General features: G+C 36.2%; 1 protein-coding gene across 1 annotated transcript in view; it reads right to left on the reverse strand.

Moving 5' to 3' along the window:
• LOC150101296 (STARD3 N-terminal-like protein) overlaps positions 1 to 22,187 on the reverse strand; it is a 205,103-nt gene that overhangs the window by 122,260 nt on the left and 60,656 nt on the right. The window contains exons 3-4 of the mRNA XM_090400753.1: positions 20,399 to 20,479; positions 5,202 to 5,279 (exon numbers count right to left, since the gene is read on the reverse strand). Coding sequence (XP_090256879.1) covers positions 5,202 to 5,279; positions 20,399 to 20,479 — 159 coding nt within the window. The remainder of the gene's footprint in view (positions 1 to 5,201; positions 5,280 to 20,398; positions 20,480 to 22,187) is intronic.

Raw genomic sequence — 22,187 nt, forward strand, 5'->3', positions numbered from 1 at the left:
AATTGATTTTGGGCTAGAAAGGAAGGTATGGAATCCCTGCTGTGAGGGCACACTAAAAAAAATGTCTATATATCTAATCCAAAAGGATGGTTGAGGGTATATAGATGAAAAAAAGGATGTCTTCTACATGTTCCAAATAAAAGTTGGCTAGAGCAGATGAAAGTGGACTTCCCATGGCCGTTTCTTCCACTTGGCTGTAGAATTTTTTTTGACGCAAGAAATATCCAGAGTGCATCACAAAATCGAATAATTTTACGATATCTTGTGGGAAGATGTCAGCCAGTAAATGTAAGGTCTCTCTCTCTCTTTTTTTTTTTTTTTTAAATTGAGACCTAATTCCTACATTAGTGTAATGTTATCTTTAGTTTATAAATTAAGAGTATTATATGAAATTGTGAATTAATACCTATAATTTGTTCATCACTCTGATGAAATTTACCTCTCTTTAGTGCTTAGCAAAGAGTAACATTACTTGGCTCATTCTACTTTTGAATGATCAATTGTTTGTATTTCACCTTGTAAAAAACTGTTCCTAACACTGAGGATAGTCTGTTAATTTCAGACTGAAATATTTGGCAAATAATAAAATATTCTTGTGTTAACGTGTTTATATTTCTTAATTCGATGTCACAAGTATCTCTCAAGAATGGTAATGAGAAGTCCTATCAGTACGATAAATTTGCAAAACACTTTCCAACTTAAACATGTTAAAGCAGAGTACATTTTCAACTAAGCCTTCATGTCCAAATTTCCATATGTTGTTATAGCACAGTATGTTTTACAAAATTATTTCAAATTCTTGCATTCATGAGTACACAATATTTGAATATCAATCTCAGAACATTTCTGCAGAAAATTTCTGGTATTGAGACCACATTTTTAAACATATAACGAGTTTAATAAAAATAAAGAAATACAACCGTACAAGTTTTGTAAGACATTAAACTTACATCATCAGGGGTACTAGCAAAAGTTATGCATGAAAAAAGACTAGAAATAATTAATTACACATAGCAGATGTTTGTATGTAACAATTGTGAAGTTCTGATAACAATTCCCTGTATGAATGCCCAGAGTTTTGTGTCCAGAGTAAGCAGCACAAAGTCTGAAACCTTTCACAGTCTCCGTTGGCCTCCGCCAAGGGTGTGTTCTCCTTTTCATAATATTTATGGACTGGATTGATAGGCACAGCCGAGACAGCGAGTGTGTCAGAATTGGAAGATGTAGCATTGGATGCCTGCTTCTTGCAGATGACCTAGTTCTGCTTAGCTCTTCCACAGATGACCTCCAGCGGCCCCTGGACAGGTTTGTAGCTGTTTGTGCAGAAGCCGGAATGAAGATCCGTGTGGCCAAAACTGAAACATTTGTGGTCTCAAGAGTGCACTCTACATGTAAGTGGAGTCCCAATGAGGCAGGTAGAGAAGTTTAAATACCTTGGGTCCATATTCACGAGTGATGGAAAATGGGACGTAGAGCTCGATACTCGAATTGGCTTAGCAAGCTCAATATTGCGGGAGCTTGGCCGTTCGGTAGTACTGAAGCAGGAGTTAAGCCAGAAGGTAAAGCTGGCTGTCTTCAATACAGTCTATGTCCCCATCCTCACCTATGGTCATGAGAGATGGGTAATGAGCGAAAGAATGCAGACACAAATCTAAGCGGATGAAATGAGGTTCCTTCGAGGGGTTGTGGGGCTGACAAGACTCGACAGAGTCAGAAGCTCTGCAATTCAGGAAGCCGTCAATACTCAACTGCAGCTTCTCCGTGTTGAGAGATCACAGTTATGTTGGTACAGGCGCCTGGTCAGAATGCCACAAGAGAGGCTCCCTCAGCAGGCCCTCTTTGCCAAGCCAGAGGGTGGGAGGCCACATGGAAGGCCAAGGACTCGCTGGATAGATTATATCCAAAACCTTGAGTGGACACGTTTGGGAATCCCACCAGAACCCCTGAGCTTGGTGGCAGAGGATCGTGACCATTGGAAGTTCCTCTTGCAGCTGTTGCCCCCACAACCCAATTAGGAAAGGTGGGCCTTGAAGATGGATGTATGGATGTGTTAATTTCTCTAGATGTGTTGGAACAATGGCAGTTATTGCAGTCACATTCTACAGCATGGCACGTGTTGTATCCTATGTCTGCAGTAATTAGATTTTTAATGAAAGCAGGCCAAATTTGGTGTAGGATTAAGCCTTTATTTTTGTTACATTGCATGGGGATCTGTAGCATTTCAGAAGCTTCCTTGTAAAATGACTGTTATCAATATATGACATTTTTGTTTCTTGCCAAACTCGATGGCCTGTATGGGATGCCAAATCTGATTTATGCTTTCTTTTTTCTTTGTTGTTTACGTCTTCAGATATGTGAATCTCCCCTGACCTTTCTGTCTGGCCTAAACAGCAAATGCCACAAGAACAATGAATCTCAAATGCCTGCTTTTCATGAGATGATGATGTGGTGGTTCTGGTAGATGGTAGATGTAATCAAGGAGTAACATTTCCACTTTGTCGGTAACATTCTTGATGTAAAAGGTTGCATGATTGCATGCTTAAAATCTTATTTAAGTGAAGGAGCTGTTGAAGGTGTATAAAAGGAATTTTCTACAGTAGTTACCCTGCTGGTCTCATTACCTGCACTGCAGTGATATGCATATCTCATAGCCAATCATTGATTCCGACACTTCAGCAGCGTCAATGGCTGGATTCAACAGTGATGATGCAGGCAACACTTTCGTACAACATAGCCAGCACATTCGCTGGATCTGAACCCCCTGCGACTTTTGGCTGTGGGGACATCTCAAAGACATTGTCTATTGTGAACACATAACTAACTTACTGGACCTCAAAAACCAGCGTTTCATGCCATATCCACGACATTTCAAATGAAACTCTACATTCTGTAGTTGAGTATGCAATTTTGCGATTTCAGCACAGTGCTGACAATGGAGGACAGCATATTGAATATGCTGTTGTGTAACTACACAACCTGCTGTGTGTGTTCTGCGTTTTGTGACGTTTTGAATTACCCACTATGGTATTGCAGCACCATGTATCATTTTAGTGACAACTTTTAGAACTAAGTTTGGGTTTTGCTCAAAATAAAATTCCATTGCTGCACACATCATCATGTTAAATATTAAATTGTTACACCGAGTAGTTACCCAGTTACAGCCTTTCGAAATGTGAACTTTAATTATAATCACCCTATAGATGATGTCTTTATGACATTACAAAACATCTAAGCGTGCAACTATTCCTTCACAAAAAAGAACTTCCTTCCAACATAATTTGCTTAGTGCAGCCTTTTATCATGTTGAGTACTACCACATGATCCCTTTGTGTGATTCGAAAATTTGAATGTGTACCCACTTTTTACTCACAATTGTCAGTTATACAAATTGCCACAAGCTGATTCATCTGAATTTGTGGTTGTAACTTCAGAAATGTGTTTGCCCTTAGGTTTTGAACCCCAGTGTAATTATGAAATTTATAAATCAACATAAACCCTTTCTTGACAGAGAATTCCATGTTTGGCAACTTCCAAGAACAAGACTGCATTATCACCCCCCCCCCCCCATGTTGCAGGTAGTGTCTACCTTGGTTATGGATATGTTTTCTGATATTATTATTATCAGATCCAACACTCTGAAACATCCTTGTCCCCTCTATAACCTGTTATTTCATGCAATTATTATTATTACTGTTATGGGTCAGTCCTTAGACTCATCTAGGAGCTCCTAAACATCATGCAAGCACTATCCAACATTCATGCAGTTTCTATCATACTTTGCTTTGATTCACAGTCATGGCATCTATAACTCTGGTAATCTATTCCACTCATTCACCACTTTCCAAGCAAAAAATCTAGTCTTAACATCCCTGCTAACTACACTCTTGCTCAATTTCCATGGATGGTCCCTAATTCTCTCACTGCAGACTTGTTCTGAAAAATGTCTTCTGTATTAATCTTGTAAAAACCCTTCAGTAATTTGTATGTCTCAGCCATGTCATCCCTTTTCCACCTGTCTATGAATTTCTGTATTCTTCAACCTGTCCTCATAAGGTTCAGTCCATAGACCTGCTACAATCTTTGTCACTTGCCTCTGAAACCTCTCCACCTACTCCTCATCCCCAAGAAACTCAGGTGACCAGATCTGTGCACACAGTAGATCTGTGCACACCCAGATGATGTTTTACCATATATTATACCCCTATAAACAGTTATAACCTGCTTGTCTCTGTTCACTAGTGTATTCTTCAGATTCTTTGATATATGACCAACTGTCATTAAGGTTTTAAAGAGGTTGCTAAGATCAATGATTTGATTAATAATAACTCAAGCAGGAATGAGGTAGGATCAAAAAGAGAGACAAAAAAGTGTGGGCTGTGATTTACTTACATATTACAACACAGGATAATAGATTTATTGGACAATGGGGATGCATATTTGATAGCAAATCAAAATTTGGAAACAATCTACAACATTCCCAAGATTTGGGAAACTTTAATACTAAAATGATTAAACCTGCTGTTTAATAATTTCTCTTTGTGCTGTAATTATTCCATTAATTGTATCATGAAGTCTGGTGTTAATGGCTAATTTTGGAAAAAAATAAATAAAAAATTACATTGGTCAAAAGGAAGGTAAAATCAGATGAAAACTGCACTCATTCTAAATATATGCACATTTTAAATGTGAATTCCATCTATGGAAGGTTAACAACCTACAAGAGTACTGAGGATAGATCAGATAATCCAGAAGTGCTTGAGACTAAACAGTGAATTGTTTTTCAAGCTACTTTAGGCCTGCAAATAAGAATGATGGTGGTCTCATATACTAAGGCAAGAAATTCCACTAAAAGTTCATTTCTGATTTTCCTAGATGCAAAATGCTATTTTTTTCTCCCTGTATTATATATAATAAATATTTTATAAATAAATGCTCTGAAAGTTTTATTTTTTTCAAAAAGGCATAATTGATTAGCATCAGTGCTAATTTTCAGAGATAAAAAAATGTTGTCAAGAATTTATCTGAACATATACTGTAACTTGATCTAGAGAATTTATTTGAACATATACTGTAACTTGATCTAGAGAATTTATCTGAACATATACTGTAACTTGATCTAGAGAATTTATCTGAACATATACTGTAACTTGATCTAGAGAATTTATCTGAACATATACTGTAACTTGATCTTAGAAGCTTACCAAAATAACCCACCAGTGAGATATTTTAAACAGTGCATATGCTAAAAGAATTACTGTAAACCTCCATAATGACAGCATCTGAAAAACAAAAGAAACATTGAATGAAGTAGAAAATAAATAAATAAATACAACAAGAACGTTTTATCTTAAGAAATCTAATTTATTTCATTAGAATTAAATGAATTACTTGGGCAGCTTTAACAAGCAATAATTTATGTCTAGCCAACTATTATTCCCATAAACACATTAATTATCAATTATGATTACCCTAGACAATTAAACCCTTTATTAGTAAATACAAAAATGATTTTTGGACCCCTCCCTTTTTTTTTTTTTTTTTGCCTGATTTGTGAACTCCCATATCCTTTCATTTGCCTTCCAAACAAACGTGGGTTTGAAACCAAGTATTGTAAAATATAGCAGCAAACAACTGGCTGATTGCTCTCCAACCAAAAGAGATTTTCTCAGTAGAACAGTATGCAATCTCTGGTTATAGCAATATGCTTCTGAGTTTATGTATTAGCATGCTGCTGTTCTTTATACAATTATGGATTTAGGTCTCAGCCAAACCTGCAGTATGCCCATAATTCAACCACAAACAATTTGTAACTTGTCAGGTATATGTTTATACACCTAATATCCAGGAGGGCACAAGAGCCATGGTCTTGGACATTCAGACCACTGCACAGAATAGACACTAATTTGAATAAGTTTTTAAAAATTATGTGCTTGAAAGATTTATGTATCTAGCTAGCAGAAACCCTGAACTTCGAAAAATACAATAAAACAAATACATGTAAAATTCTTTCATACCCACCTCAACATCTCTGACCTCAAAAGAAGAAATGAATGTTGTTACTCCTTACAGAACAACAACTAGCAGCAACCTCTTGTGTACAGGCTCAACATAAAAACTGTGCATCTCAACTTTTCTAATTACACTTCACATAATTCCTTCTGAGGAAAGGGCAGTATATGTACATTTATCAGATCAGTCAGAACAATAAAACCAAGAATTTCTCCTCTGTGATCTGCTAAGGTGCAAAATTTCCGTTCTTACACTCTGTTGTATTAAATCATGTCTTAATCCCTTTCCAACTTTTGATAATCTGACCTGTCTATTATTTATGTTTGAATCCTGAACTTTCCATAATTTAATTACAAACAATGAGATCATCTTCCTTTGGGACTTCAATGTTCAAAACTCAACCTGGCTTCCTTAACCAGCTAAACTGATCAATCTGGAAGAGATGATGTATTTGCTCTCAAGTAATGGCCTGCCATAAACTGTACATCTACCTCAGAATATATGATAATCCTCACCATCCTCCCAACATCCTGAAACATTTTTTAAATCTAACTCTCCTTTATAATATAATGTATTAGTTTTTCTCTTGTGAACTCAGACCATAAGTTTGAATACATTTCCTTTTCTATGTCTTTTCAGTCTTGATCTTTGGTAGTACACTGATGCCAAATGAGATAACCTCAGCTATTTCTTCCCCTTCCTGTGGTATGAGTACTGTTTCTGCTCCCTCAATCCACGTGCTCCAAATAAATATAAACCAAAAGTAACCCAATCTCGATCACTATCCAAACTTTAGTTCTCCAACAGATGTGTCAAAGAAGCTTAAAATAAAAATTCAGCATAGTGCTCAAATCAAAAACTTCAGCTTCAAATTGCAACTGTAAATACAAACATATCTGACTGAAGGTCTGCAAAGGTAGCTGAATGTAAAAGCCACTATTTGTGTAGGGCAACAGCTGTTGGTTTGAAGCAAGCATAAGGAATGGGTGTTTCTAAAAGCCTACTCCAGAGGAGCTTGTATAGCTTCCAAAGTTTTAAGGTTTGTGTTTTAAAAAAAAGAGGAAAAGAGTAAATGCAGGAAACTTGTCTCCTGCTCTAACTGCACTTTAGCTTCTGGACCTTAACAAGGCTATTTAGGTGTAACTACTGCTATTCTTATACATCACTCATATCTACAAGATACCACTAACATTACCAAAAGATGACATCAGTTTTTAACTCAAACTCACCAAGCCAAATCACCTTCCACTTTATCAAGAACATGTCACTGCATAACTCATTTAATGTTTCACCAGGAAGAGAGAAGAATCCTTAATAGCTTAGCCATTGATAAGCCCCTGGGTCCAGATGGTTTTAAAAATACCAATTATGTTTAAAATTTGTGCTCCATAATTATTACCCCTTCCCATTATGATCTGTACAAGCTGTCAAGCATCTAATCAAATGCATCAGAGCACACATATGCAGCCATTAAAAAAAAAAAAAAAAACAGACATTACAGTCAGCTATCAAACTACTCTCCCAATGTAAGAAAAATAAATAAATAAATAAATGAACAGCCTATATTTCTACCCACTGCAGGGTGAAGGCCTCTCTCATTGAGGGAGTTTTGGGTCTACTACTCCCATGGTGATCCAGTTCATATTAGTAGTGTCACAAACATCCATACCTACGTGGGATTCGAATCCACAACCTCTTGGCTAGAGAGCAGATACGCTAACTACTCGGTCAACCAGGCCAGCACTCTCTCCCAATATATATATATATATATATATATATATATATATATATACAGTAGTATCTAACTAATCCGAACCCTCTAGTAATCCAAACTGCAGTTTGAAAGAAAAAAAAAAGTTTTATTTATTACGTATTATTATTTTGTGCAATAATTTTTATTTAATAATTATTATTTTAACTATTATTATTTATTTTATTATTATTACAGTACAGTATATATTTTTTTCATACTGTCGATTGTATGGTTGCACTGTAGGCCTATTTTGATTTATCGTGTGTTCACTTTTGCTTTTTATATACTGTACAGTACGTACTGTATTGTCGGCATGAATCACAGGTGTCGAGCGTCATGGAAAAAACTGTGGCCTTCTAAAATTTACGAAGATAACTATGGTAATACACAAAAAGAGGAAATTCAAAACGGACATAATTTGGTTAAAAATATAAATCTGAATGTTGAAATTTCACAAACAGATGTTACGGAATGGATTACAGGGAGAACCGAAAGTGAATTCAAAATCAAATCAAATGCTTAAATTATAAATATGATGCTACAGAATGAATTAGCAGACGATGATGACGATAAAGAATTCGAAGAAAAAAAAAGTAAAACACGAAGCAGTTGACAGTTTTAATACATGTATAGAATGGGCTAAGCAGAATGATACGCCATTCCACAAAATTTTATTGCTAATGCAGCTCCGAGAAGCATTCGAAAAAAGTTTAGCTTCCAAGAAGCAAAAGAAAGTCAGTGACTTTTTTACAAAGAAATAAAAAAAACAACTTTTTTGTGTTATTTTGTGAAACTTTTTTTGTGTGTTGTGTACACGAAAGTGATATTTTTTACGCAAATTAAGTTATGTACTGAACTATGCAATTTTATTAAATCAGAATCCTCAACAATACAGCTACATACAAACTAAATTTTTTACTAAAATAAACTTGTGTACTGTATTATTTTTTAAGTTTTATATTACAGTACAGTAGCATTTTTTCTATCAGTTAATTCATTTATTTACAGAATTAAATTAATGTAGCATTAGAATCTGATTATTTTTGTCTTAAACACTAGTTATTGTTGCCTCTTGGGGGAAAATTCGCTAATCCAAACAAGCCTGGTTTTTATTAGTTCGGATTAGCGAGATACCACTGTGTATATATATATATATATATATACTGGGGCTCAACACCCCCCCCCCTGGCATTCAAGACTGGTAAGACAAAAAACGTGACATAAAAAAGTTTCAAATTTCGGCCTATCTTTTTATATATGTAGAGTAGATATATATAGGTGTTCTTGAAAACAAAGAAAACATCAACAGCCAACCTTATCCCATCTGGAAGTCCATAATTATTACTAATCACTCAGATTTTCCACCACTCTCACTCTCCAGCAGATTTCCTCACCAATCTTGCCTATCATTGGATCTATTATGGAAAGGGTTAGAAAAACTGTTTCCAGGCTATCAATTTGGGATCTAGCAAAGAGACATCCTTATCAATGCTACCAACTTATAATCTACATTTTAACTTATGCACCTGAGTCACTAATTTCATCATCATCAAATTCCTGACATGTACCCTCAAGGGTTTTACAGTTATGATAGTACTACATGAAAAAATTACATCACCAGTAACTTCCTATCTACAATTTTCCCCCAACTCAATCTGTTACATGTAGACTCCAACATTATCAGATCTTATATTTCTGTCTTCTAAGGCACATTTTACTGTATCAATCCACCTATATTTTCATCTTCCTCTGGGTCTTTTTCCTGCCAACCCGGCAGAGAACACCTGTTTTGCTAACCATTCCTCTCCCATTCTGTTTAAGCAACCATACCATCCAAGATTAGCTCTACTAACACATTCCTGAACTAACAATGTCAAGTTCTTTCCTAATATCCTTTTTTTAATATGATAATGCCATTGATGCCATCTGTTCATGCCCCTAATCTTTCTCAGGACTCTCATATCTGTGGTCTTCAGTTTTTGGTTAAGTGTTTTTACTTCTCACCCAATCCATAAGTTAAAATTGGTTTGAACACTCTTGTATACAGTTAACTTAGTGTTTTGACTAATTTCTCTTTTATTCCATATAAATTTATTCAGTTGACTTCCTACCATACCAGCCTTACTAATTCTGTTGTATATTTCCATATTTAATTTACCATCTTCACTGAGAATTGTGCCTCAGTAGCTGAAATGTTTTACATGTTCTACAGGTTCTCCATTTACAATGCAGTTGATATTTTCAATTTTTCTGCCTATTTTCATTGTTTTTGTCTTTTTAATGCTGACCTTCATACCATATCTATTACAACCATTATTCACTTTAGTCAGGGATTCCTGCAGACTTGTAGCAGATTTATTTAGAAGTATAAGATCATCATCTCCAACTTTGATATCAGGTTTAATACCACTTTCCTTCATAATGTGATCCATATAGATAAAGAATAACAGAGGGGATAATGTACATCCTTATCTGACACCAGATTTAACATTAAACGATCTTCCTGTACTTCCTTCAATTCTAACTGCTAACTTTCAACTCAAATAAACACTAAGTATTTTGAGAGTTTATTTTTCACTTGGTTAGACTATAATAAGTTTAGTTTAATCCTCTATCCAAGTGTGAGTAAACAAAGTGCAACATCTGCCAGCTCGTTGCAAAGGTGGAGAAAGCTCTCATCACTCCTATCTCAGTATCTCCCATAATGCAAAGCACATCTCCTTGCAGATATGTGTAATGCTATGCATTAAGGCAAGGACCACTACCCATACCGGTTTCGACCTTTATTGAGGTCTCATCAGTGGGAGCCAGGCCCAGTAGTGGAGATACAAGGCAGGCAAAAGCAATGAGAGGTCATCCTAACCTATAGGAGTTGCCAAAGGGTGTGCAACCTTATTATTAAATTACTCCGGATGTTGCACTACCTTACCCCAGTCCTGAAGATACTTTCAGGCGCAAACTCTGTTTGCTCACACATGGATAAAGGATTAAACTAAACTTATTATAGTCTAACCAAGTGAAAAATAAACTCTCAACATCTTTCTCTGAATCCGGAGTAATTTAATAATAAGGTTGCACACCCTTTGGCAACTCCTATAGGTTAGGATGACCTCTCATTGCTTCTGCCTTGCATCTCCACTACTGGGCCTAGCTCCCACTGATGAGACCTCAATAAAGGTCGAAACCGGTATGGTTAGTGGCCCTTGCCTTAATGCATAGCATTACACATATCCGCAAGGAGATGTGCTTTGCATTATGGGAGATACTGATAGGAGTGATGAGAGCTTTCTCCACCTTTGCAACGAGTTGCCTGTTGTTGCACTACCTTACCCTAGTCCTGAAGATACTTTCAGGCGCAAACTTTGTTTGCTCACACTTGGATAAAGGATTAAACTAAACTTATTATAAACACTAAGTATTGCTTGATATAATGCCCCATTGACACCATACAACTATAGTGTTTTGAATAGCTTTTCTCTTGGCACCCTGTCATACGCCTTTTCCAGATCTACAAAATTTAAATACAGATCTTTGTTTTTCTCAACTATTTGTCGTAAAGTAAAAATCTGATCCTGACCGCCTCTATTTGGTTTGAATCCAGCTTGTTCTTTACCAAGCTTCCCTTCCACAATCCTTCTCAACTGTCTCTCAAGTATACTTGCATAAATCTTACCATGAATATTAGTAGGGATATACCTCTGTAATTCTCACATTCAGTTTTATTTCCTATTTTATATATGGGTGGTATGAGAGCTAAACTCTAATCATCTGGAATTTGTCCCTCTATGCAGGCCTTCTGAATTATGCAGTGCAGCCACTGTAAGACTATATCTCCAAACTTGAGCATTTCTGGTCGAATATCACCTACTCAAGCTGCCTTTCCACATTTCAGACTTTTGATGGCTTTTTCTACTTCAAGTATGGATTTTATTCCTGATTACATACCTGGTCAGTGTTTTTTTTATCACTGTGCTGTCATCACTGCTAGTTTCATTTAGCATTTTTTTTTTTTTGAAGTAATTACTCCATACATAAATCATATCTTTTTCTCCAGTTGCCATATCACTTTATCTCTGATTTCTTTTACGGCACTCTTTCCTCCATTTCTGAGTGTCTTCAGCAACCTCCAGAATATCTTGTCACATTCTTGATATTTGTTTTCTATGTTCTTACCACATAGCCTTTAAAGAGGAGACCTCCACATAGCCTTTAAAGGAATGCGGAGAACCGACCAGGGCTTCTGACCTAATGTCCAATCCTCACCTTCTCGTGGTGCACCCTGTTGGGTATCTACTTTGATACTGAACGAACGAGGATGGGCTGGCAATTTGGGATTTAGCCGACCAAATTGTATTCTTATTGGTTAAACCAAAATAAAAAATGATGATACAACATGACAAAATTTCATGCAGGCTGGGGCGTCACCCGGTTAAACAAGGTCCCCGTTGTTTTCGCCAGGGAACCAGGGCGAACAGCGAAAAGTCAGCTACTGGAACAAATCTGAAAACAAACCCCAACTCAACATCACTAGAGTTAAAGATCGGTACTATCAACGTAAGAAGCCTGAATGGCAAAGAAATGGAGCTAGCTGAGGAATTAGATAAGTACCAGATCGACATAATAGGGGTGACTGAAACAAAAAAGACCAAAACTGGTGAGATCTTTCTGAGCAATAAATACAAAATGTTATATTCAGGCAATAACAATCAAGGAAAAGAAGGAGTAGCCATAGTATTCAACACAAAATACGAGGCTAATCTTCTTGAATGGAAGTCAGTCTCAAGTAGAGTAATGTGGGCAACTATGAGAATGGGGAACTGGACAATGAGACTTATTTGTGCCTATGGTCCCACAGAAGGTTCTACTAAGGTAGAAGTGGAGGAATTTTTTGAGGCTTTAGAAAAAGCAACTGACACAATGAAAAACGAAAAGTTGGTCCTTGTTGGAGATCTAAATAGTAGAGTAGGAAATGATTGTGAGACATACAAAAATATTTTGGGAAAATTTGGAGAAAAGAGCAAAGCTAATAATAATGGCAAATATCTGTTGGATTTCTGCTCAGGACATGGACTGGTTATTACTAACACCATGTTCCAACATAAAAATGTGCACAAATTCACATGGAGAGAAGAGGCTAGGAATAAAAAAAGTCTCATTGACTATGTTATTGTTGATAGTGATGTTTTCTCCTTGGTGCAGGACACCAGAGTGTACAGAGGATTTGAAATTGGAAGTGATCACTATTTAGTCTTGAGCAGGATAAAATTGAATTTCATATTGAAAAGAATAACATGTAAGAAAGTTTTAAAGCGAATAAAAGTTGAGCAGCTCTCAGATGTAAACTGTAGACTAAAATACAGAAATATTATTGAAAAGAAAATGAAAGAGTTTGAGAACAGGAATCAAACCTTGGAGATTCAGTGGCAAACTCTGAAGGAAACATTGATTGATTCTGCCAGAGAGGCATGTGGTGAGGGTGTGTGCAAAGATAAAAAAATCAGAACTCCCTGGTGGACACAGGAAGTTAAAGAGGCAGTGAAGGAAAAGAAGAAAGCATATCAAAAGTTCCTGGCAAATAAGTCAGCTTTTACTCTTACAGAATACAGAGACAAATGTAAGAAAGCTAAACAGTGTGTAAAACTAGCTAAACAAAAGTCATGGGAGGACTTTGGCAAGAATATAGAAAATAAATATCAAGAAGGTGGCAAAATATTCTGGAGGTTGTTGAAGAAGCTTAGGAATGGAGGAAAGAGTGCTGTAAAAAGAATTAGAGATGATAAAGGTGAAATGAAAACAGGAGAAAAAGATATCCTTGAAGTATGGAGTAATTACTTTGAAAAACTGCTAAATGAAACAAGCAGTGATGACAGCACAGTGATAAAAAACACTGACCAGGCATGCAGTCAGGAATACATATCCATACTTGAAGTAGAAAAAGCCATCAAAGGCTTGAAATGTGGAAAGGCAGCAGGAGTAGATGATATTCGACCAGAAATGCTGAAGTATGGTGGTATAAGAGTCTTACAGTGGCTGCACTGCATAGTTCAGAAAGCCTGCACAGAGGGACGAATTCCCGATGATTGGAGTAGAGCTCTCATAGTACCCATATATAAAAAGGGAAATAAAACTGAATGTGAGAATTACAGAGGTATTTCCCTACTGAGCGTTCCTGGCAAGATCTATGCAAGTATACTTGAGAAACGGTTGAGAAGAATTGTGGAAGAAAAGCTTGGTGAAGAACAAGCTGGATTCAGGCCAAATAGAGGCTGTCAGGATCAGATCTTTACTTTACGACAAATAGTCGAGAAAGCATGGGAATATAACAAAGATCTGTATTTAAGTTTTGTCGATTTGGAAAAGGCATATGACAAGGTGCCAAGAGAGAAGCTATTCAATACGCTGCAGTTATATGGTGTCAATGGGGCATTATATCAAGCAATACTTAGTCTTTATTTGAGTTGTGAGTCAGCAGTTAGAATTGAAGGAAGTACAGGAAGATGGTTTAATGTTAAATCTGGTGTGAGACAAGGATGTACATTATCCCCTCTGTTATTCATTATCTATATGGATCACATTATGAAGGAATGTGGTATTAAACCTGATATCAAAATTGGAGATGTTAATATCAGCTCTTTGCTTTATGCGGATGATGTTATACTTCTAAATAAATCCGCTACAAGTCTGCAAGATTCTCTGACTAAATTGAATAGCTGTTGTAATAGATATGGTATGAAGGTCAGCAATAAAAAGACAAAGACAATGAAAATAGGCAGAATCATTGAAAATGTCAACTGTGTTGTGAATGGAGAACCTGTGGAACAAGTAAAACATTTCAGCTACTTAGGCACAATTTTTACTGAAGATGGTAAACTAAATATAGAAATAGACAACAGAATCAGCAAAGCTGGTATCGTGGGAAGTCAATTGAATAAATTCATATGGAATAAGAAAGAAATTAGTCGGAACACTAAATTAGCTGTATACAAGACTGTGTTCAAACCAATTTTAACTTATGGATCTGAGAGCTGGGTCTGAAGTAAAACACTTGACCAAAGACTAGAGACCGCAGATATGAGAGTCCTGAGAAAGATTAGAGGCGTGAACAGATGGCATCAATGGCAATATCATATTAAAAATGAGGATATTAGGAAAGAACTTGACATTGTCAGCATCCAGGAATGCGTTAGCAGAGCTAATCTCAGATGGTATGGTCACTTAAATAGAATGGGAGAGGAAAGATTAGCAAAACAAGTGTTCTCTGCCAGGTTGGCAGGAAAACGACCCAGAGGAAGACCAAGATATAGGTGGATTGATACGGTACAAAGTGCCTTAGATGATAGAAATATAAGATATGATAATGTTGGAGTCTTGACAAGTAACAGACTGATTTGGAGGAAAATTGTAGATAGGAAGTTAGTAATGATGTAGTACTGTCATATCCTGTACACCCCTTGAGGGTACATGGCAGGAATTTGATGATGATGATGATGTTCTTACCAAAGACTTCCCATCACTTTTGCTTAGCTAGTTTTTCACAGTGTTTAGCTTTCTTATATTTGTCTCTATAATCTCTAAGAGCACAAGCTAACTCATTTTCCAGGAACTTTTGATATGCATTCTTCTTTTCCTTCACTGCCTCTTTAACTTTCTATGTCCACCATGGAGTTCTGACTTTTCTATCCTTGCAGACAACCTCACTACATGCCTCTTTAGTTGAATCAATGTTTTCTTCGGCTCTTGCCACTAAATCTCCAAAGTTTTCTTTCCTGTTCTCAAACTCTTTCATTTTTTCTTCAATAATATTTGGGTATTTTAGTCTACAGTTCACATCTGATCGCTGCTCAACTTTAATTCGCTTTAAAAATTTTTATATGTTCCTCTTTTCAATATAAAATTCAATTTTATCCTGCTCAAGACTAAATGGTGATTACTTCCAATATCAAATCCTCTGTACACTCTAGTGTCCTGCACCAGTGAGAAAACATCACTATCAAGAACAATGAGACATTTCTTATTCCTTGCCTCTAATCTCCATCTGAATTTGTGCACATTTTTATGTTGGAAAATTGTGTTAGTAATAACCAGTCCATGTCCTGAAGAAAAATCCAAGCATTTGCCATTATTATTAGCTTTCCTTTTTTTCTCCAAATTTTCCCAAAATATCTTTGTATGTCTGACAATCATTTCCTACTCTGCTATTTAGATCCCCAACAACGACCAACTTTTCCTTTTTCATTGTGTCAGTTGCTTTCTCTAACGCCTCAAAAAATCCTCCCACTTCTACTTAGTGGAACTTTCTGTGGGACCATATGCACATATTTCGTCCAGTTCCCCATTCTGATATTTGCCCATATCACTCTACTCGATATTGCCTGCCATTCAAGAAGATTAGCCTCATATTTAGTGTTGAATACCATGGCTACTGCTCCTTTTCCTTGATTTTCATTGCATGAGTATAACATTTTGTATTTATTGCTCAGCAAGATCTCACCAGTTTTAGTCTTTTTTTGTTTCAGTCACCTATATTATGTTAATCTGGTACTTATCCAATTTCTCAGCTAGCTCCATTTCTTTGCCATTCAGGCTTCTTATGTTGATAGTACCGATCTTGAACTCTGTTGATGTTGAGTTGGGTGTGTTTCAGGATTTGTTCCAGTAGCTGAATTTTTGCTGTTTGCCCTGGTTCCCTGGCAAAAACACCATGGGCCTTATTTAACTGGATGGCATGAAATTCTGTCAGGTTGTACCATTATTTTATATTGTGGTTTAAGCCAATAAGTATATAATTTGTTTGGCTAAATCCCAAATTGCCAACCCATCCTCATTCGTTCAGTATCCAGGTAGATACCTAACAGGGTGCACCGTGAGAAGGTGAGGATTGGTCACCAGGGCAGAAGCCCTGGCCGGTTCTCTGCATTCTTTTAAAGGCTATGTGGAGGTCTCCTCTCAGTTATGCAGCTTTGACCCTTAAACACCCTGTCACCAATTTCCTCTCTGGCTATTCACCAAGTGTCATGGTGGATGGTTTCTTTCTTCAGACTTCCCCAGTGTCAGAGTAACCGATTTTTCTGTATTTTTGGGAAATATCTTTCCCTTATACATTAATGTATAAGGGAAAGCTTCAAGAACTTCCATTACCTGTGTCTTAAATATATCTTGTCATTGTCTAAGGGAGCAAGGAAACTTAGTGAATTTTAAACAAGGTCATGGAAGTACCTAAACAGTCATCTTTTTTTTCTTATAAAAAAATTTCTCTCACATCACTTTATATTACTTTGTACCAATACTTAAATCACCAGTCAAGGTCAGATTTCTCTTCTTTGTACCAGAAAAGAAAAGTTTCTTTTTCTCTTCAAGATACTACTTCTCTCACATACAATGCTATCCTATTCCCTCAGCCATATGGCTGGTAGGGGTAGCTATCTGCTACCATACTAGGGAGATGATTATGAGCAAGGTGGTTCCCGTTGCTTTCCTTGCCATAGTATATTTTATGACTGTAGCGTGTGTTCACGGGTCTGGTTTGCCTGCTTGAGGGATGAAAAAATCCCAGATAAACTGGTAGAAAAAACCCTGCTGTCCATGCCCAAGACCAGCTAACTTGGCTATGGCTGAGGAAGATACATAAGCTCCTCATGTCTCCGACGGGAATTGAACCTAGGACACTCCTTTCCTAGGCATATGGTTGCGAAGAGCAAAGCCACTAGTCTAACCGCATAGACTATAATGCTGTATAAATCACAAATTGGTCCAACCTTAGAATACTGTTTTGGAGCAGCAACAAAAATCTCTCTAAAAATATCTGATACTATCATGAGGGCAATCTAGTTAACGCACTCCAATCCCTTTCTCACAGATGTTCTGTTTCTTCCTTGGATGTAGATATTTTCATAGGCATTGTTCCACTGGAACTCGTTACTATTAATTTTATGGCTATTTTTTGTTTAGGAGTGCCCCTTTTTATAATGTCTTTGGATTTTTACTCAGTTCTAGGGCATTACTGAAGTTTTACATAGAGAAATATATGAAGAATATAAGAGGGAAAATTCGGACATTTTTAGGATGTTGCTAGCTGTCTTCTTATTCAGCAGCATCCTGGCATGTGGGCGACAACATTCATCTGGTGTTTGACGGTCATATGATTGAAAGGAAGGATGGGGGGGGGTTGGAAAAGGTGGAGGTAGAGCAATGTGGGAGAATTATTGGCGAGACAAAGGGTATGTGAATCTTTTTGAAAAATCCAGGTTTTTTTATCTCATCTTCCTTCCTTTTACCTTCTTGTACTTTGCAGTGTCGAGGGCTTATTAATCATTGGACCACAAACCGTTCACAGGATAATACTCCCGTCAAACAGCAAATGAATGTTATCTATGTAAAACTTCAATAATGCCCTATAACTGAGTAAAAATCCGAAGACATGATAAAAAGGGGCATTCCTAAACAAAAATAGGCTAAATAGCCATAAAATTAATAATTTCTTAGAGGAGTAACAAGGAATTTTCTCAGAAATAAAACCTGTAATAACTCATTACTCTTATTTCATCAGATTGTTTTCCTCAAGGATTACAATCTCCAGTTGCTACAAGGAACAAATTAACTGCTTGCACACAGTACTCATGTTATAGGTGACCTCTCTCATATCTCTATTATCATTAAATTCACACATCATTTTTGGATTGCAACTAAATATTTCAATAATTTACTTCCAAACTGGTATTATCTGAAAACATATTCTTCTAATGTACTATTTATTTTCACAGTATTGATCCATCATCTTTCATAGCACTAAAACACTGTCACAGTACGTGAAACAACAACAATTTGGTATAACAGTGGGAAAAGTTAAAAAAAAAAAAAAATTGTAACAGACAACACAAGGAAGTCCCTAATTAGATGCCATCTATGCTGGAAAAAAACAAAAACAAATATTAATTAGATCTTAAAATGATTGTCGTCCAGATTTTTGCTAAATTTATACAGCCATACTTTTTGAAGCTTGGAGTATGTTTTAATCTGTTGATTACAAAAACAATCCTGCTGATTTATCATGACTTCTGTATAGCACTTTTGTTTTCTTCCAATTGATCCTGTGTGAAGTGGTAACCAAAGAATGGTCTGCTAGACCTGACGTGCATTAACGATAGTGCTGGATGTATATTTTTTAAGTTCACCAAGGTAGATGTCAACAGTTCTTCCTGCCTGTCCATAGTAAGCCCAATCACAAGAAAAGGGGCACTTCATAAACTCCTGGATGTGATAAAGAAGAGTTTGTCCTTAGATGAACAGATGAGAGTTATCAATTTTTACAGCTGTATCATCTCCTACAAATGGCTCTAATAATGATTATGTAGATAGAAACATTAATTAGCTCTTAAAAAACAAATAGAAAGCATAAAATCAATCATGTAGTATGCAAATTTAAAAAAAAAAAAAAACAGGGTGGTTGGATTTATGTTATCGGTGGCACATGAAACAACCAAAAACTGATATATACATTGTGCAATTATGCCAGGCTTTCTAAGGGAAAATTTCCATGGAAATATTACAATTTTTCAGAAGTTTTGGAACGCAGTCTCTGGCTATTTAGGTATGCTTACATAAAAAGTATCATGCAGAATGGAGATTGGACAGTAAAAAACTTAACCAGTACACAGGAGCAGCTGCAAATTCTTCTGTGGTGTATTACAAAGTGTGTTCAAGTTGATCTATTTTATTTGACCAACACAAAGGGTGGGGGGAGGAAGCAGTTTGAGAATGAACTCCCTTGGTCCATGGAATGGTTGATAGTAAACTCTCACCATCTCATTTAGTCATTCTGTCATGTGCTTTTTGAGCATATGTTATTTGCTCATATGTTTATTTTTAATGAATGCAGATTTGTTGATTTCTTTAGACAACGGGCATTTTCTGTAAGGAGACTTCCCATATCTCAATTCTGAAATGTTTTTTGTTTTATTTTTAATAATTCTAGTTATTGTCTATATGTATTTATTATCTATATGTATATATATCATTCCATGTGCTTTTCAACAGTTTTGTGTTTGAACTATCTATCATTATCTGTAAGTCATTTTTGCTTTGTTACTATGTAGCAATCTGAAGTCTCAACTCTTTCAGCACTATTATTATAGTGCTGAAAGAGTTGAGAGCAGGCTTTTACAAACATCCCATGCTAAAAGATTTGAAATTGCAACCTGTAGGGTGACTGGATAGCATACCTGCTTTCCAATCAACAAACCATTATATTATAATTAGGATCAGCAGTATGGAAGAAGAGGGGATGTTGCTCTAAGGCTCTAATTTTTTGACCCCCCCCAAAACTAGAGCCTCCTGCACCTATACAGCTCTCTGTATGTGACAAAAAGTTTATGGAATTCTCATCACAAGTTAGAAAAAAGGGAGGAGTGAATAGTAACTACAATGAATGCAATTCTATAATCAGCAATAATTAATTTATACTATATTTTCAGGGAATGAAAAACTTTTCTAGTACTCAACAAGTGTGTATATTTCAGTGTATTTATAGGCACATTGCTATAAATATATTTCAATTCTGTTTCTGAAATGACAAAACAAGATCAATATATGATTTTGAATAACAGTATCCAAAAAATTACTATAACTTAGTTTACTTACAACTAAATCAAATAGCGAGGCATAGATGCTATAACTAATGACTTCTTTTTTGAAACCTATGCTGATGGTATTATTTGATAGCTGAAATAAAATATAAAAACATACATTACAAACAAACTCAAGAAAAAATAATGAATAATGTTAAAAGAAATTTTAAAAGCTTTTTGTGAAACACGCAAAAGAAATTTCACAAGGAAGTGCATACTAGCAGTCAGCTAATGGTTCTTTCTTATTCTATTCATGAGTAAATCTTCAAGTTGTTTTTCCTGCATAAGCAGCAAGATACTTTAGTTTGCCACAAATGCAGTACAGCATTTGTGGCACGTATAGCATCACATGACCTGTGATACTGTATATTCTAAAATTATACCTGAATAAATATAATAAAATCCAGAGGACCGAAAGAAGTGACCAAGATGGTAGCAGGTCTATGGAATGAATCTTATGAGAACAGGTTGAAGATTTGTGAGTTACAGAAACTGGTTGATAGGCAGAAAAGGGTAACATGATTGAGGCATACAAATTACTGAAGAGTTTTTACAAGATTAATTCAGAGGAAATTTTTCAGAACAGGCCTGGTAATGGGAGAACTAGGGTCCATCCATAGAAATTGATTAAAGATGTAGTTAGCAAGGATGTTAGAAGTAGGTTTTTTGCTTGGAGAGTAGTGAACGAGTGGAATAGGTGGCCAGAGTCTGTTGTGGGTACCATGACTGTGAATGAGTTCAAAGCAAAGTATGACAGATACTGCACAAATGTTGGATAGTTACTGACATAATGTTTAGGGCCTTGATGAGTCTAAGGACCCCTTGGAGTTACCAGTAATAATAATAAAATATGTGATACAAATTTAGCAAATTTAATTCTGGAGACAAAACTCCTTCACAATTAAAACACATCGTCACAATCTTTCACACCCATTTGACAATTGGCCTATTGCACAAAAGCAAGTCCATATTCAGATTATCCATCATCAGCTTTAAATTCTGATGGATCAGCCATTAAATAAGATGGATGCCTCCACAGATCTCCTGGCTATTATTTACTTTTGGACACACATCATGAAAAGTGTTTGCAGAAACTCTAAACATTTTTCATGAATGGATGTATGATTTGTAAGTAAGTATCTATGACAGACCCAAACTATCTTTTGGTAAACCTTCCATCGTTTGCAACTAGGTTGCCAGTTTCTTCTCTGGTCATTCATGATTTTCTTGCCATTTTCCACTGGATAAATATATAGTACTGTTACTAAGACAAAGTCCCCGAGTTTATCACACCTCATAACCTTTGACCATACTCAGATCCGAGTTTCTCTTCTTGAGAGTTTTTGGCATTCTTTTCTGTTCAAAACACTACCACTCAGCAGTGGCGAATTTTCCATGCTTGCTGCGCAAGCTCATTAATTGAGAAAGAAGTAATATTTATTTCTTAATAATTGCATGCATTTATAAGCATTCCATTTAGGCTTTTATTTTTGTAGACAGAAGATGTTTTAAGCTTGCGTGGCAATAATTGAGCTTTGCGTTGTGTATCAAAGGCTGATGCTAGTCAAGCTACCTTGGCTTGCTCAGTTGTGGGGGCATCCAGGTCCTCGCTTCAGCACTGTGATTACATGTGCGTGCATAGCCATTTCAGCTCCCTCCATGTCATCTCACCCTGTTGTTTAAACAAAGGTCATATGCATCAAAGTAGCTCTAGCCAGTGAGCTTCAGCCAGCCTTTACAAGTGTGCGTGTTGCTTGGGAAAATTAGTTACAACCAATGTTGTAACTTAAGTTTTATGACGA

The sequence above is a fragment of the Typopeltis vanoorti genome, chromosome 11, assembly GCF_054136105.1.
Source record: "Typopeltis vanoorti isolate ZY-2024b chromosome 11, IOZ_Tvanoo_1.0, whole genome shotgun sequence".
NCBI lineage: Eukaryota > Metazoa > Arthropoda > Arachnida > Uropygi > Thelyphonidae > Typopeltis > Typopeltis vanoorti.